A 17659-nucleotide genomic window follows, 5' to 3' on the forward strand; every position below is an offset into this window, starting at 1 on the left:
CATCATGTGACGTGACGTGTAATTGGATTAGCTCAACCGACCGTTAGGCACAGCGTCCCGTTTCCAAGCGATGGCCTCCTCGCTTTACCTGTTTCTGGTTCTTTCGAAACTATGACCGAGAAACGATTGAAGCGACAGCTGAAATCTATCTACGCTAAACGCGGACGCGATCTCAATGAGCGACTATCCCTTTCGTCGAGACAGGGCGGATTAGAGTCTCTCTCCCACGATGTCGAGGAAACTACCACATCTGCAGGAGACCCTCCTCTTCCTCCGCCTCCACCTCCTCCTCCTCGTCCAGAGTCACCTTCCGGTCACGACTCGGATTATGAAGAGCTGCCGTTTACAGAAGACGACCTTTTCAACGCTTCAGTGCATTGGGTCCAATCGCGACCCTTAGACGATTTGAAAATGATTTCTTTGGTTCTTTACGAATTCTTCAGACAAGAAATCAATCTTGGAATTAAAAACAGGTGTATTCTAATTTTTAAACTAATAAATTGCATGAAAAAAGGGATAGCAACATAGTGAAGGTCATCGATCGATCGATCATACCTGCACTTGAAATCAGGTGATTTTTTTTCAGAACCGCGTAGTACGTTCTCGTGGCATTAGAGAGTAAAGAGCAGATACTGAAGAGACCGTCAGCTGACAGAAAAAAAAAAATTTCGTCTATTTCACGTGGCTTGTTCCCGAACTAGACCAGGATTTCGATGGAATCATGGATGCTTCGAGTCGCACAGTAGAGATCGTCGGACGAACTGCAAGAACCATTCGGGATTGGAAGACGGATTTTGTCGTTAAGCGAGGCGAGTTCTCTCCGTACTTGCGCGGCAAGTATGCTCGCCCTTCATTGATTAGTCAAGAGAATGTTAGGACTAAGGTTTCTAAGTGGGCGCGAGGCAATGCTTGTGTCCGTGGGAGCCCTAATATGACCCTGGCATCCTTTGCACATAATCTTAACACAAATATCATTCCTAAATTAAATCTCCCTTATGGCTTTCCCCGTGCCATTTCCGTTCCCACTGCTTCCCGTTTTCTTCACAATTTAGGTTTTCGACGAGTCAGTGCCAACCGGAAGTCGGTTTATTTTGATGGCCATGAGAGGCCCGACGTTTTGCAAAAAACGACAACAATTTTTGGACTCTCTTTTTCTCTTGCAAACGACACATCAACCGCCACCTCTTCCAGACGACGGACTCCCAGATGTCGCTTATGCTATAGGGCTTATGCATGACGTCACACGCGCGCGTTACTGGGTGGCAAGAACACTAACTTGTTTGGGTGGCAAGCCCGTATTGTCTTTTCCGCTCCCCAATCTTGCAAACCGATCGTAGGTATGGTCTCGCGAAAGCTGAGTCCCTACTATCGAAGTCTACAAGAACCCGCGAAGGGTCGCTACTTAGAGAAACTGGGCATGCTCGGTGTCGATGCCAGCGACCCGTACTCCATGGACGACAAAGGTACGCCTTCCGCTACCACCGTGGAATGGCCCGCCCTAGCTTACGGTGATATCTACAATTTTCTGATTAATTCCACGAGTCGGTTCACGAAGGAATCTCTAAAAGCTTATAAAAGCATGGAGGGGTATAAGTACCTGACTTCCGGTTGGGTGACCGACTTGCGAGTCCTGCAATCTGTCCAATTTTCTTATCACGGCGAAAGTGAGGCACTCGCAGTCGTTGTCAGAGCCGTTTTTGTTGCCGTGGGTTTGTGTCGAAGACGACGGCACCGTTTTATGTGCGCATTGCACTTGCATGGCTGGTCTGGGGGAGGCCTGCTCGCACGTAGCTGCTATTCTCTTTGCCATCGACGTAAGAAACCGAATTGCAGAAGATGCATCGTGCACATCGGTGCCATGCTGGTGGACAGATTTGTCGAGCAAAGATGCTTTGTATGCTCCAACCGCCGAGATCGATTTCACTTCTCCAAAACGGAAATTGTACAATAGCGGGGCAAAGATTCGAGCTGTAGAAGTACCTTGCCAAAAGCCGTCGGCGAACGAGCTTGCTGAATTCTATGAGGAACTTGGCGAGTGCAGTAATTCGTCTATATTGTCTTTACAACCAGCATTTCTTTCGCGTTTTTCATCGCAAAGTGTACCTGCTATTCCGTCTGATCTCTACAAGGAATCTATGACTACGTTACCATACTCTGAACTTGTGGACGTTGGTGAAGACATATTTGATAACATTGACGTTACGGAAGACCAACGTCGTGGGGTATTGATCACGAAGGTCAAGCTCTGGAGCAGTATTACGCACTAAACTCATCGAAGCACATGAATTTTTCAGTATCAAAGTGCGGTTTAATCATCAATCGTCAGTATCCTCACCTCGGCGCGACTCCTGACGCATTGATTTCGTGCGATTGCTGCGGAAAAAACGTAGCCGAAATTAAGTGTCCTTTCCGATGTAAGGAACAATCAATCGCGGAGGTCGCTTCTACGGGAGATTTCTGCTTGAAGGTGTCGCCAGATGGTGATGGTGAACTGTCCCTAGACAAACCCACAGTTATTACTATCAAATGCAACTCCAGATGTTTCTGTCGTCTACGAAGTATGGAGATTTCATCATTTGGGCGCCTGCAGCTTTCCACGTTGAGACAGTCATGTTGGACGAAGATTTCGTCCGTACCGCTATTGAAAGTGTCAACCAATTTTACCGTGTTGGAGTAATGCCTGAACTGTTAGGAAAATGGTTTACGAGGCAAAGACCGACGTCGCGACGAGGTGACGATGAGGGCGACAAAGGCGACCAAGGCGATGAACATTTCTGCTTCTGCAAAAGAGACAACGTTGAGGGAGATATGATAGAGTGCGGAAATGGCACTTGTATCATTCAGTGGTTTCATGTGCGATGCCTACGGATGTCAAAGGTTCCAAAAGGTAAATGGTATTGCCCCGAGTGCCGGCAAAGCAGAAGTTCAAAGAAAAAGACGCTTAGCAAATAGCATCAGACAAACATACTCAAATCATAGGTAAAATTGATTCGCAGCAGTTGCATAATGCACAAGCTATAAAGGCTATTTTGTCTAGAGGACTCACTCCCGATCCGTCGGTACACTTGATGAGATCGATCGGGACAGTGGAGCTGAGAATAGTGTATTTGCCTCGTAGAAGGGAGATTGCTCGCTCAATGTGTATTCGGACGCGCGATAGCTTTCTCGCTAGATCCACATCTTCTTTCGGAAGTTGTTTTCGACACTTAGTAAAAGGCGGTATCTTCAGGACAGCGCCGTAGGATCCGACAGATTGCGCGATATTGAAGCCTCTGTCCGCTAACACTTCATCGCCTGGCAGCAGCTTTCGTAAAATTCCACATTGCTCAGTCAAATATTTATCTGACGTTCTGCCGCCCCAGCCTTTAGAGATGAATGTGATGACTCCGGTAGGACAAACCGATATTAAAAATTTTACTGTTTGATGATGCTTATAGTTTGAATACGACTGCGCTTTAGCTTTGAGGTCGCTTGGTCGTTCCGCGAAAACTTCAAAACAGTCAATGATGGCGATGCATCGCGGGAATGAGCTCTTGATTTGCCGTGGAAGCACTTGACGCAAAATTTCCTGATCAGGCCATTGCACGAGAGGACTCAATCGAATGTACAAGATATTAATCCATCTATGAAAGTATCGGCCAAATGTTGTCTGGTCAACATTCAGTCTGTAAGCAATATCCTGTTGCGTCAAATTCAGCCGCAGTTTGGCGAGAACGGCGACAAACTGAGTAAATAGAGGAACGGCATACGTTGACGAATTTGCCCCGAGGGAACGAGACGCCAATTTAAACACGGCCTGGAGATGCGTATAAGACGGCAATCCTGTATAAAATTTAACTCTGTCGTCGTCAATGCTGAGACGTTCTTGCGAGAAGTCGGACACTGCAGAGTCTTTGAGGATATGCATTTCTTGCCGGATTTGACTGCACTCTTCCTGGGCTGATTGAACGTCCTCGCCAGATACATCAGTCTGAGTTGCAACCGAGATACGTTCTGCGTTCAAGTCGTCGACAGTTGCGCCCAATTTCAACAATGCGGAGGCGGCGCGTTGTGCCTCTTCTGCAGCTTCTACCGCAGCCGCTCTGGAACGGGTGAACGCACGCTCTCTTTGGCCTCGACGCCACGCTTCATTCCACATCTGTCGTCGAACTCTCCTTTCCTCCAAGACAGGGAACTGCGCGGCAGCGTTGCGCAGCCGCGCTTCTGTAGATGAGACGCGACGCTCGTATGAAAGGACATTCGCCTCTTTCGCGGCCTTCACAGGGCTAGACGTGAATGTGAAGACAGTAGGAACATAATCGGGCGAAAGCGGATCTTTTGAACGCTTGCCCGAAACGAAATGACGAGAGCAGACGTAGGTGTGTCGAGTTGGTTCCCAACGAACACGTCGTATGGCCGCCAACCAGCGTTGTCGCAACTCTGCACGTGGAAACCTATAGAAGCTCAGAGAGGTTCCAGGGATGCAGCGCGACGTGCAGTTCACTGCGCAACAGGACTTCACCATGCCACCCACCCAAGGCGTCTACAATCGGTCACGTGCTCTTGTGACGTCAGGTGCATAAGCTCTATAGGTAAGAAATAATAAAAAATATTTCATTATTTTTACTTGCAGTGTTTTAGGTCATCAGACGGCTGCGAAAAAGCTCGTGACTCTGTACCATGACGAATCCTCGTTCCAGTCCAATGACGATCAAGGCATGATGTGGGCCCAACCGGATCAGACTGCCATCAAACCAAAGGTGATATACTTTCATAAAAATGTGCCAAAAAAACGTGCATTTTAGGGCCGAGCATCAGGACTCATGGTTGCAGATTTCATTGAAGAATACGGTGGCTATCTTAAGATAGATAATGATGACACTATTATTGCAGGTGCACCAAGAGAAGAAGCAAGAAAAGCTATTGAATATGGAGCAAATCGGGATGGCTATTGGACAAGGGACAAATTTTTGGAGCATGTGCAGAAGGCAGTGGACATCGCGGAGAGGAAGTATTCTAGGGATCAATATACTTTTCTTTGGATATTTGACCAAAGGTAAAGAGAAGTTATAAAATTATTTTTATATTCATTAATGCGTTTATTTTAGTTCGAACCATGTTGCCTTTGCAGACGATGCTTTAGTGGCTGGTCGGATGAACGTCAAACCAGGAAACAAGCAGCCCATCATGCGCGACACCTTCTTCAGGGGACAGCCGTTTTCAATGGTGAACGAAGCAGGGGAACCAAAAGGACTAAAGCAGGTGAGATTTTCAAAGACAAATATCTGCAATAATTATGTGCACACTAGGTTCTTATTGAGCGAGGAGTTGACATCACAGGAATGATGAGACCGGAGATTATTGCGGAATTGCGGAAGCATGAGGATTTTGCCAATGAAAAATGCCTCGTTCAAACTTTCATCGAATCAAGGGGACATCATCTAATTTTTCTTTCATAATTTCATAATTTCACTGCGAGCTGAAGTATCAATTTCTAAAATGAAAAAAAACACTCGCAAGAATGTGACGTTTTAGTCCTATTGAGAGAGCATGGGGACAGGCCAAACGCCACACAAGAGCTAAGTGCAATTATAATATAGTCACTTTGAGAAAAACTGTCCCAAAAGGACTTGATCTTGTTTCTCTAGATTTAATAAGAAATTTTTTCCGGAAAGAACGTGAATATCAACAAGCCTATACAAGTGGCGTTCAAGGTCAAAAAAGTAAACGATTAGCATACGGAACTGATCTTGTGTGTAGGCGGTGAAGCAATAGAGACAGCGGTAAAGAAATATAAGTCACACTGGAGAGTTAATGTGACTGTGTGTCACTGATTTTGAGGGAAGCGAGGGAGGGGAAGAGAGGGAGGGGGAGGGACGATGAAAATGTTTGTTGCATGGCCTGTCGATTTCTGTGACTGAGCCTAAAACAATTAGCACCAAAAGCAAACTCTGGCCGTACAACACGGCCATACATACCCAGGCTTTTCTAAAAGCCAAAGAAAATGAAAAGAAAGTCGAACACCAATTGCACATAATTATAACATGAATTTATTAAATAGATTTTTTAAATCTCTAACTTCATCTTCAATTACAAAATTACGGCGGTCTTATCTCCCTTCACCGTCACGCGGACGTCGGCCACACGATTCCTGTAGCTTCCCTACCCTTTGGCATACGGCCCTGTAATGAATTCCCTGCAGGTGTGCACAGTCATTAGAATGGATCTATGAGACTATTGGGAGCTCACCCAGTGGCCGATACGCGTCCGTGCTTTAGATATGGGCCCACGATTGCAGAGTAGTCGCGCTCCAGGTGCCCCATCATCCTCCGACGGCTACCGACTTCCGAATACACGCCCACGGCATTTGGGTCGTGTCGATTGCCCCGTTCCCACTCGAAAACTGCGCCAAGTCATTCGCGAATGTCTTCGAATCTGTTATAGAAGCGCACGCCTGCGACGCTGCAGAAAAATCGCGTTGTTTCCACACCCGGAAGTGAAGTGCGCTAGGCGAAACGACGCCCAATTTTGGAACGCAATATCTCCAAAACAAAGAAGAGTTCAGCAATTTCCTACGATGAAAGTTAGAACGTTTCCTTAAAATGCGTTAGCGCCTATTCGCGAGACCTCGCGTTCGTGCAGTCGCCCACAAAACAGCCGTGAGGAGAGACACTTCGAAGTGACATTTCGACATCTACACGACGATCCCGAGAGAGTCGAACGAAACGCCACTATGAAAAGTTAGATAAGTGCTTCCCCTACAAAAGCTGTTAAGGAAGTTATCCGTGAAGATCGTCTTAGACACTAAAAACAGCGTTTTGAGGTGAGATTGGACTCCGAAGATTATCTGGCCATTGTGACTAAGCCAAAATGTATTTTTCTTAAATAGTACAGTAGAAGAAGCAGGCAGGCAATACAAAAGTGACTACAAAGTCTGAAAAAATTACTCGAACAGGATTTGAATGACGCGCCTTTTAAGCGCGCGCTAGCGGATTGGAAATTTATGGTAAGAAGCACTGTAGAAAAATCCTCTCCCTGCTTGTTCTTTGTAAATCCTTTACTCCACCTGCCCTCCATCCTTGTCCACCCCCTAGATAGGAAGAGGCCAACTTACTTCCTCATATAGTGCACAAAAACAACAAACACAGAGGGAAGTTTATTCCTCCCTGGTTCTATCCTCGCTCATGAGATTTGAGTTCATGACTTAAGATGCTGCATCTATCCTAGCATGTGATCTAGCAAAGGCGAAAGATAATGGCTCCTGGTCAGGCTGTGGATGTGCGAAAAGCCTTTGATACAGTTGATCACGACCTTCTGCTTCGCAAACTCTCCCTTAAGGGTGTTAACGGCATTGCTCACGTCGTACCTGTCGAATAGGTTTCAAGCTGTCCAGGTGGCAGGCTGCTCGTCGCGAAAGTGTCAAATTCGGAGAGGTGTGCCTCAAGGGTCGAAGATCGGTCCGCTTCTATTCAACTTCTTTACGGGCCGGCTGCCGGATTGCATTCGAATCGACAATCCATCATCTTATATGCTAACTGTTAAATGATGCCTGCATATACTCGAGTTAGAATTCGTAGGCTGTAGTCTTGTAACTTCTTTAGTCAGAGGTGGATTCTGTGTCTGGTACAAAGAAAATTTTATGTCTCTGAATGGCCGAAAATCGGAATTTGTCATGGACCCTCAATTTTCGGAAAAATTAGCTGGCTCTCCTTCCGTCAGGATTGGCTCTGAAGTCGTGTCTTCGACCGCTTCGGCTAGATATCTCGGCATTATATTTGATGCTAATCTCAGCTGGAAAGATCGTTTTGTCTGTCATGAGAAAGGGAGGTCGTAATTTGGAAATTTTCTATCGTTGTCATCGTATTCTTTCAGAAAAGGATCGCTTGGCTCTGGTGATTCAGCTGGGTCTCGATTATGGCACTGTTGTCTTGAGTAATGAATCGGCGGGCATCCAAAATCGATTGCTGAGGATTGAAAAGAAGTATTTAAGAGTTCTGGAAGGTCCCACCTACCGTGATCGCACTGATGCAGCAGGTGGCTTGCAACATATCTATTTATAGACGACATATTGGAAAGGTATATCGTCGCGGCGTTCATGTTCCTGAACAATATGAAAAGCCCGCACAACAACGTCGTGCCACCAGAGATTGAAGAGAAGAGGGATAGGAAGCTCCCGTCGTGACGTGACAGCAAGTAGAGCCCGACGACTGCCTGCAGTTGCCCCATGTGTGTTACGGCTTATTGCTCACATATAAACGGCCCGTGAATTGTACCACTGTGACTTTCCGAATATTTTTCCACGGTAATGTACTTTTTAAAATTGTTGAAACAATTTTGGCATACATCTTCTTTGTAATATTCGTTCCTATCCCGAACTTCATCGCGCGAGACTTTTACGTACCTCTTACGGTCGTCGTTCAGCGTTGTACTGATGGCATTCCACGGATTGCCTGTCTACTATTGTCAGCTTCCCTAGTCCTATTTGCGCATCAAAAGAGATTTCCACTGACGTTAGAGCATAAATAGCAATATCCGGGGTTTTTTCATCGCTGGTTTACGTACCAAGTGTGCGTTCCCATCAATGTTAATCGCCTATAGTAGAACTGCTATTTGTACTACTGTCTCTCTCGTTCACGTAACTGGTAGTTGTTTTCTTCTACAGTGCATCGTCGATTATCCGAACGTCGATTATTAGTATCGTCGATTATCCGTAATGGCATTTTCTTTCTTACGTAACTGTTACGGCATCGCTTTTAGCGCGCTATTCGAACAACGCTTGCGGCGAGTTTCTCTTTCCTTTGCCAGCTTAGGGGTGTTCGTCTCTCGGATGGTTGGAATCTTGCCCTTGATGGTCTCGTATTGACTTTCCGCCGAGAAGAGGGAAACTTTTTTCATCGAAACTCTATTTTCGGCCTGAGCAACGGCGTGTCCATGGGACACCTGCAGAGAGACGTTGCTGACATTCTCGCTCCTTTATTGGATGCGAAAATGGTGCTGATTAAGGGGTTGGTTTAAACGAGGCTGCCGTTATTTCTTTCAACATTAGAACCTATCATTTCCTTGTCCAGGAAACTCGTTGGAAGACCTTACTCTATGGATGGATCTCGAAGATGGGGATCCCGAGTGTACGATTGCAGATGTTCTATTTTGAGTGGTCACTCTAAATGGACACGTGAGGATTTTCAGAAGGTATACAAAGAAATGTCTGATTCTGGATTTTCTCCAAAATGGGACGAGTATGAAACGTCCGATTACTCATCCGACCATTGGATAGACGGTCTATAACAGCGCGCATATATTGAAATCGTACTCACTTTATTTTGCAGATGTATCATCCAAAAGTAGAGACAGCGAGATGTCAATATCTATTCTGACAGGAAATCCTTGCAGCAATAAAGAAAAGTAAGAGGTAGCTTAAAATTCAAAGCATTCAATCAAGATGGCTGTTATAGAGATTTTTCATTTGATATCTCAAAACGAAAGCGTCCAGCCATGGATCTTGCCAGCGGGAGAGAGACCCACAACAAGCACCCTCACTTTCCTGGTCAAGAAGAACCTTCTCTTCAGAGTCCAGACGAGTTGTCTGTCTCGATTTTGACTGGAAAGCGCGTGTGCACTGATCGTCACGCCGAAGAAAATGAAAATTGAAAATCCTTGGAAAAAAGCTACAGTCCGTATTTGTCTTTAAAAATAATTCTAAATTGTTCTTGCTTTTCTTGAAAATTTGTTTAATCTTGATAAGAGTCATAGGAACTAGGCAGTGAAGACGACATGTTGCGCACGCTAGGTAAGAACTTCGACCAGATTGGGTGCAACCTATTGTTACGTCACGTTCTTTGTCCTTATTTGGACGCCACGTTACGCTTCTTAGTGTGAATCCTCTTCACGCTCGCTAACTGGCGATGGCCTCCAACAGTTCGACCAAGCGCAAAAGGCATGTCTTGTCCATGGACGACAAAGTTCCTGCTGTACATGTATGATTACGGATGGGTGCAGTTTGACTGTTGTCTCAGAAAAATTCGGAATTCCTAAAAGCACCGTCTCCGGCCTTCGAAAAACCGTGAAAAACTGCTAGACTTTCAGCGAAAGACTGCAGAAATAGGCATGGATCGGCCTGCAAAGAGCATGAAAATGGGAAAAATGAAGAGCTTGATGATGCCGTTTTTATGTGGTTCAACCAGAAGAGGCAGCAAGGAATTCCTGTATCTGGGCCTCTACTTTGCGAGAAAGCCCAACAGCTGCACGAAAAAATGGGAAAAACCGATACTTTTCTGGCAACATCAGGATGGCAGACAAAATTCTGTAAAAGATATGGAATTCGCGAGATAAGCCTCCAAGGTGAAAAGGCGTCTGCTGATGAAAAGGCTGCGTGTGAATTTGTTGAGAAGTTCCAAAAATTCATTTCTGAAGAAAAATACTCTTTAAATCAAATTTTTAATTTGGATGAAACAGGCTTACAATTTCGTCTACTTCCTGAGAAAACCCTCCCCGGTGCTTTCGAGAAATCAGCCGCTGGGCGAAAAAGGCCAAGGACAGAGTCACGCTGGCAGCCTGCTCTAACGCGTCGGGTTCCATTTTCTGCCACTCCTCATGATTGGTAAGTCAAATAAACCTCGTTGCTATCGTCAGTTAGATATGAAGCTTCTTCCGTACTTATACCGTGGTCAGAAAAAGGCTTGGATGACTTCCGAGCTTTTTTCTCACTGGTTTCATACTTATTTTGTTGTGAACGTTCGTGAACATCTGCAAGAATTAGGATTTGAAAAGATGGCTGTTTTACTGCTCGACAACTGCTCTGCGCACTTTTGCGAGAAAGAGCTGATGAGCTCAGATGGGAAAATTGTGGTGAAATATTTCCCCCCTAATGTTACCTCAATTATTCAGCCAATGGACCAAGGGGTATTGGAATCCATGAAGCGAAGGGAAAGAAAAAAGCTACTCAGCAAATTTCTGCTCGAGGATGAAGGTGTGCCGATTCCAACATTTCTAAAGACGGTTGATATGAAAGTTGTCGGAGATGTGGTTGCTGCCAGTTGGGATGAAATTACAATGACAACAATAAGAAAGTCGTGGAGAAAAATAATTCCACTTACCCAAGATGAAGACGATTTCGACTCAAATGATGATGATAGTGATGACGACGACGGCGCTGAAGTTTTGGAACTGTCTGAACTGGCTAAGAATTCCAGCGCGCCATTAGACCCAAAAGATATTTTTGATTGGCTTCGCACCCGTGATGGAAACGCGGAAACAGTTCTTACTGACGAAGAAATAATCGCAAAAGTGCAGGAAGGTGAACACGATATTGAACCAGACGAAAGCGACGACTTTCATAACGAAAGGGTGACGATTTCTCATGCGGAGGCCTCTAAAATGTTTGAGGGATGCCTAGCTTGGCTGGAACAGCAGCCTGAGGCAAACGCAAATAATCTCAGAGTTCTGAGAACGCTGCGCGATCTTGCAGACGACAAAAGGATGAAAAGTCTAAAGCAAACAAAAATTGAAAGATTTTTTGCTAAGTAATATTTCTATCTTGTGTGGAAAGCATATGAAAATGTTTGTTTGTGAACGAAATAAATAAAAATCAATAATAAAAACAAAGTAATAAAGATTATTTAACCCGTTACCGATTATTCGTAATATCGATTATCCGTAATGGACCTAGACCAGAGGGGTTCGGATAATCGACGATGCACTGTACTATCTTTCGTTCGCGTGTGTGGGCAATTTTAGTGTACGGGCACGGGTGTTTCTCTAGCGTTCACTGTGGCCCTTTAATCACTGCGCATGCTCTGGTTTTTATGGTCACAATATGGCGACCGAACGTGACACAGCCACTGCCAACCAAAGGAACCTTCACTTTTTACAGGTTACCTACGTGTTTTTCTTACCTGATGCACGCAATGGAAGTATATCGGCAGGGTTTGAGTAGCGAAACAGCCTCTAACGATCTGTTTTCGCTCATTTCTGGACGTCTGCGTATCGGCTGCTACTCTCTTTCGTGCACCAGCTGAGATCTAGCGGAGAGTATCTACTAACAGAAGATTAATCTCGGCACGCGTGAGTGCTTTCCGTGACTTTGTTCTGTTTTTTTCTAGAGAGTTATAAGTGACAAAGTCTTGAGTAGTTTAGCCGTCGTAAACAGACGTCGCCCAGTCCCTGTCCCGAGGAGGCACTACTCAAGGGACCAACAAAAACAAACATTGTAGCTTAATTAAAGCTAGGAAGGAAACTTAAGATAATTTAGCCCCCTTTAGTTCAGTTACTTTAAATTATTTAATTTGTGCTAGTTTTGCTACTGTATAATTATAGACTAAGACAGACAGACAGACAGACGTCTAGACACGGCTGGTTTGCACATCAGTAGCTTCCAGCTTGTCCTTATACGTCGACTCCCCTACCTTCTTTGTTGTTTACCCCTGACGTTCACTTGCGACTTTATCTTTAGTTCAGTATATAAGGCTTGGTTTTTGGTAAATGAAAGACAGACAGTCAGAAAGACAGACAGACAGACAGACAGACCGACAGACAGAGAGACAGACAGACAGACATCTGCACACGCTCTTTCGCCAGTCGTGTCAGTTCGTTTTTTTTGGAGATCATTGCCCGTCCGTCGGATCTCAACGCATGGAAACTCTTCTATCTTCTTCCTCGTCTTCTTCTTTCGCCGAATACTCGCGGTGGGTCATCAGCAATCGACCGTCAATCTCGTTTCGAGCGTTTCTTTCGATTTGAATGGAGGAAGCTCTACGACTGGTCTGCACCGTCTCGCCAGCATACACGACGGCAAGACAGCACGCCAGAGTCGCCATCGTCAGACGAAATCCCTGAGCGGCTAGCTGCCAATGTTGTACGTCACGTCAGTAAAGGCGAGCTGTCACGCGCAGCGAACCTCCTTATAAGCCCGGGTCTCGCTCCCCAGTCGGAGGAATCGTTCCAGAAGCTGGCGCTTAAACATCTTCCATCTTCTGTCATTCCTTCTGATAGCCAAGTTTCATCTGCACCTCTTCAACTCTCAAAGCGACAGGTCAGATCAACGTTGCATCAGCTTGTGAAAGGGTCCGGACCCGGATGCGATGGGTGGAGATTTGAACATTTGCGTCTTTTCTTGGACTCCGACGAGCTAATCGGTCGTTCGGCAGAAGTTTGTAACCTTTTCTATCTGGAGCTGTTCCGGACGCAATAGCAACGTTATTCGCCGGAGCGCGTCTGGTCGGTTTGCGAAAGAACGAAAATGATGTTCGTCCCATTGCCATCGGCGGCGCCATCCGCCGGTTCATTGCCAAAGCATCTGTCGCTGTCATGCAGAAGAAAATATCTACGTTTCTGTCTCCTTTTCAGTTCGGAGTCGCAACTCCAGGAGGTTCTCAAATAATGATCCATCTGCTCCAGTTAAGTGTCTGTCAGCATCCTGCTTGGATAATCGTCAAAACTGACGCCAAGAATGCGTTCAATTCCGTTTCTCGTGCAGCATTTTTGGACAGTGTAGCCGAATATTTTCCTTCTCTCTACCCGTTTCTTTCAAAACTCTACCTGCGACCGCCACAGCTAGCAGTTCGAATGGGTGACAACATCCGCTGTATCAGTTCCACCGAAGGAGTTCAGCAAGGGGACGCTTTTGGTCCCTTTCTCTTTCACTTGCTTTGCAACCGTGTCTCGCCAAGGCAAATGCCAGTTGCGAAGAAGGATTTGTCGCCAGCTACTTAGACGACGCCATTATTGTCGGTCCGCCTGGCGACGTCGAGAAAGCCTTTGGCGTCCTGAAACGGGAGATGTCATCAATCGGTCTCGTCTTGCGTGACGAGAAATGTGAGGCTTTTTCTCAAGTTCCAGTAGAAGATTGGTCACTCCCCATCTCGCTCGTGACGGGAGGGACACTGATTCTTGGCACACCTATCGGTTCGGATGAATTTGTTTCACGTTCTTGTGCCGAAATTGTGTCAAAGGAGAAGTCCCTTCTCAACCGGATCCCGCTTCTTGGCTATCTTCAAGTATCGTCTTTGCTGCTCCGTTACTGTGGCGTATCTAAAATGACTCACCTTCTTCGATCTGTTGCGCCATCACTTATCAGAGATGCAGCCAACGACCGTGATCTCAACGTTCTGCGCTGTTTCGAGTCAATTGTCGGCTTCCAATTAAATTCGATACAAGCACGACAGCTGGAGTTCCGAATCGCACAAGGAGGATTTGGTCTTCAATCAGCCACTCAAAGGAGCCACCAAGCCTTTCTGGGAGCCTGGGCGCTTACTCTTTCGGTTTTACCTCGCCGTCTTCCCTCTCTCATTCCGGATTCATCTATTTTCCTGGAGGCGTCCCCAAGTCTCCTGGATGGCCATGTCCACCACTCGTTAGACGTCCTCCGGAATTCCTATCTGGCAATTTCGGAAACACTTCCCTATTTGTCGTCTCTGGCAGAGCGTCCGTCAAAGCTGCAGTCTCGCCTTACGGGAGTTTCCTCAGCTGCTGACTTTGACGAATTCATTCAGTCATTAAACCGCCGAGACAAGGCGCGTCTCCGGAGTTGTAGTGGCGCCGAAAGCGGCCTGTGGCTAGACGCCGTACGGAGCTCGCAACAATTAATGTTCAGCAATGCTGAGTTTCAGCTTGCGTGCCTTTTGCGGCTTGGGGCGGCCATTCCTGCCATGTGTCAGCTGGATCACTGTGAGCCGAAATGCAACCATGAAGTTGACAACTTCGGCTATCACGTCATGACGTGCCAGTCGAGAGGTGGACCAATTCACCGACACGACGCTATCACCGACGTATGTTTTCAAATGCTCAAGGCAGTCGATCTCCGAGCAAGGAAGGAGGTCCTCCATCAATTTTCCGACAAGAGGCGCGCGGACATTGTCCTATTCGATTGGTCGCAGTCGCGCCCACTTCTGTTAGGTATCTCCGTCATTCATCCGTGGATGGCATCCGTCTTTCCCGCCACATCCAATTCAACCGGCCATGCAGCAGCGGACCGTGACAAGCTGAAGAATACCAAATATCTTACATCCGCCGCTAGCCTTGGGTACGATTTCAAACCCCTATCATTTGAAGTCTTCGGAAGGTGGAGTCCTGTCGTCTCCGAATTTTGTACAACTGTCGCGTCACGCGCCTTCGACGATCATCCAGCAGATAAGGCGGAGTTCCTCCACTACTGGCGTCGTCGACTCTCCGTTTGCATTCAAAGAGAAAATGCCGATATTATTCTGAAGAAACTGTCATCAATACTACGTGCTGATGATTCTGATCCCATTCCCCAACCAGCGGACTCATGTGTCCGTTGGTTCGTCCCGTCGTAGTTCCCTTTATCTAATGTCATGCACACGTATGTAGACTATAAATGTTTATCACTTAGTATATAATGATTGATTGCGTTCTCATAATAAAGACAGGCAGACAGCCTATCAAAGGCATATCGATGGACATACAAAGAGCATTGCTAATCTATAACTTACTTGCACAATCATGCAGTGGTATGGCTGTGTATGTGGTACAGTGGTGGTACTTAAACACCAACTTTAGCCGCTCCAACGGATCTCTTGTGCTGGCATATGTTCGTTGAAGTTTGTTAAAGGCAGCAAGGATTGACTCTGCCCCTTGCTCTCCGTGGAAGGACAAACCAACCTTCCACACCTTAATACACGGTGCCACGTGATCTTCCAAAAAATGAAGCCTTGGGGTTACCGACACAGAAAAATTGCTTCTGTAAAAACATAGGAAGTCTTCAATGGCTAATTCTGCAAAACGGGGGCGATTTTTAATTATTGGACAAACAGCTGAAAGCATTTTACTAAGAATTTCAATTTCTTCTTGCGTCAATTTTCGTGATAGAGAGTAGAGGTCGTGGCAGCCTCGAGACAGTAAAAACGCTCTCTCAAACTTTTCAGCAACAGCTTCTGTCTCCTCTCTGATGGCCCTCGAATAGTCCTTGCTGACATCGCATATAGCTCTGCAAATAGCCTTTATGTTGTTAATTTACAAGATTAAAAGTTAGCTACTGTTTTCTATATTAGTATAAAGTACATTTACCCTGAGGGCTCGGTGAACATGATTTCCAATGAATGTTCCCCCAAAATATGCTTGGCGATCGATTCCACAGTCGGACAGGGACTTGTCCACTGCAGAAAGTAAGTAAAGCACCTTTTTCATGCCTAGTATATATGGACGCTTTTTCTCTCTGTACCGTACTCACGGGTTGTTAACAAAGCGCCGATGCTTATGACTGTCGATTGCAAAGTATTGGGCGCCTAACAACCATAGGCGCTTATTGGCTGTTAGGCGTCCATCGTGATACATAGCGCGCGCTTCATATCTTCAGCCATACATGTCGTCGCTTTTTCTGCCGGTTGGGCGCTCTTTCTACAGTGCAATCCGTGGCGATCAGGTGTATAAGTTTGTATGGACACCGGCTACAGGAGAGCTCCTGTTGGTTGAAAAAGAGGAAGGCAATCCTCACGATCGTTTTGCTGTTGCCGTCGTGAAAGGTGAAGAAATTGTGGGCCATGTCCCGCGTGAAGTGTTTCGAGCTTTCTACCACACGGAAGCACAATCACATGCGAAGTTACCGGCCACAGGCAGCATGGAAACGGCTTGGAAGTTCCCTGTAGATTCACGCTGCACGGAAGACAAAAGCTGATCTCAAGAGTAACAAGATTGCTGCAAGAGCGTGGGACGCCATGTTTGCAGTAGGCGACGGCTCATGCGTACAGACACGTTCTAATTAAACACAGGTAACGGGTATAGGCAGACCACTATTACAGTTCCATTAATAAATAACCGCCAGGGTTTGGAATATGAGTTCTCACTCGTCGTCGATATCACTAGATTCAGGCTGGCAGTCTTCGTGATCTGAGCTTGCTAGCGGATCTTCGTCGCTTGTGTATTCGTCGACACTTGAATCAACCCTGTATTTCTCGATTCTCTCAATACTAATTGCTCGTCTTAGGTGCCATCGACAGCGACCGATATGCCGACCTTCCTAAAACTTTGAATAACGGTCTCCTTTTTAGCTGCAGTTTCTTCCCAGGCGTTTGCAATCCACTTCGTGAGAAGTACACTCCTGACGTTACAGACATCCTACCCTGAACGTAGTCCGTCAGGTTGGCTTGCATATGCGCCGTCGCTTCACGATCTACTGCAGCTTTAAACGGCTTGTTTATTGAGACATCGATTGGCTGCACGAGTGATGTACAGCCGCCTGTAACACCAAAAGCAAACTTACACAGCGAAAAGCCTTAGCGTTGCGATTAACAATTGACTTACCTGGCACGTAAGTCACTTCAGTTTTGCATTCTTCTTTCAACGTCGACTGGATGACATCGGTTTTCTGAGCCCTGTGAAGATCGATCACAAGGTGCATGGGTATCGCAGGCGGGTTTCCAGCACTGTCGAATCCAGAATCGCATCATATTCTCGTCGCACCATGCGTTCTGCTGGAACTGAACCGAAACGCGCTTATCGTACTGCAAATTTTCAGCCAAAGAAATTCTTTTTCCTAAATATTGGACTCCTTGAAGGCAAAATAGAAGCTGTGTTTTTCCTCACCGAGTCCTTTGAATATCACTATCGGTTTCACTCTTGGCTCACCGTCGGCAAAAACAGTCAACTGAACTGTACATTGCCGTTTGTCCAGTCCAGACTGTGCACCCCGTACGGACCCAAACTGATTTGTTGCCGGTGTCGTCATACG

The 17659-nt window shown here is 46.2% G+C and overlaps 1 protein-coding gene and 1 pseudogene across 1 annotated transcript; both read left to right on the top strand.

Annotated features, from left to right (window-relative positions):
- The first annotated feature begins 111 nt into the window (after positions 1-111).
- LOC136190068 (uncharacterized) lies at positions 112-5754 on the top strand (annotated as a pseudogene).
- A 4992-nt stretch (positions 5755-10746) lies between these two features.
- Positions 10747-11502, top strand: LOC136190069 (jerky protein homolog-like). The gene has a single exon (XM_065978142.1). The coding sequence runs from the start codon at positions 10747-10749 to the stop codon at positions 11500-11502; it is 756 nt and encodes a 251-aa protein (XP_065834214.1).
- Positions 11503-17659: the final 6157 nt, after the last annotated feature.

This window comes from Oscarella lobularis, chromosome 8, assembly GCF_947507565.1.
Source record: "Oscarella lobularis chromosome 8, ooOscLobu1.1, whole genome shotgun sequence".
Classification (NCBI taxonomy): domain Eukaryota; kingdom Metazoa; phylum Porifera; class Homoscleromorpha; order Homosclerophorida; family Oscarellidae; genus Oscarella; species Oscarella lobularis.

Excerpts from the sequence above, each read along its gene's own strand:
- LOC136190069 (XM_065978142.1), top strand. The coding sequence starts at position 10,747 with ATGGCTGTTTTACTGCTCGACAACTGCTCTGCGCACTTTTGCGAGAAA.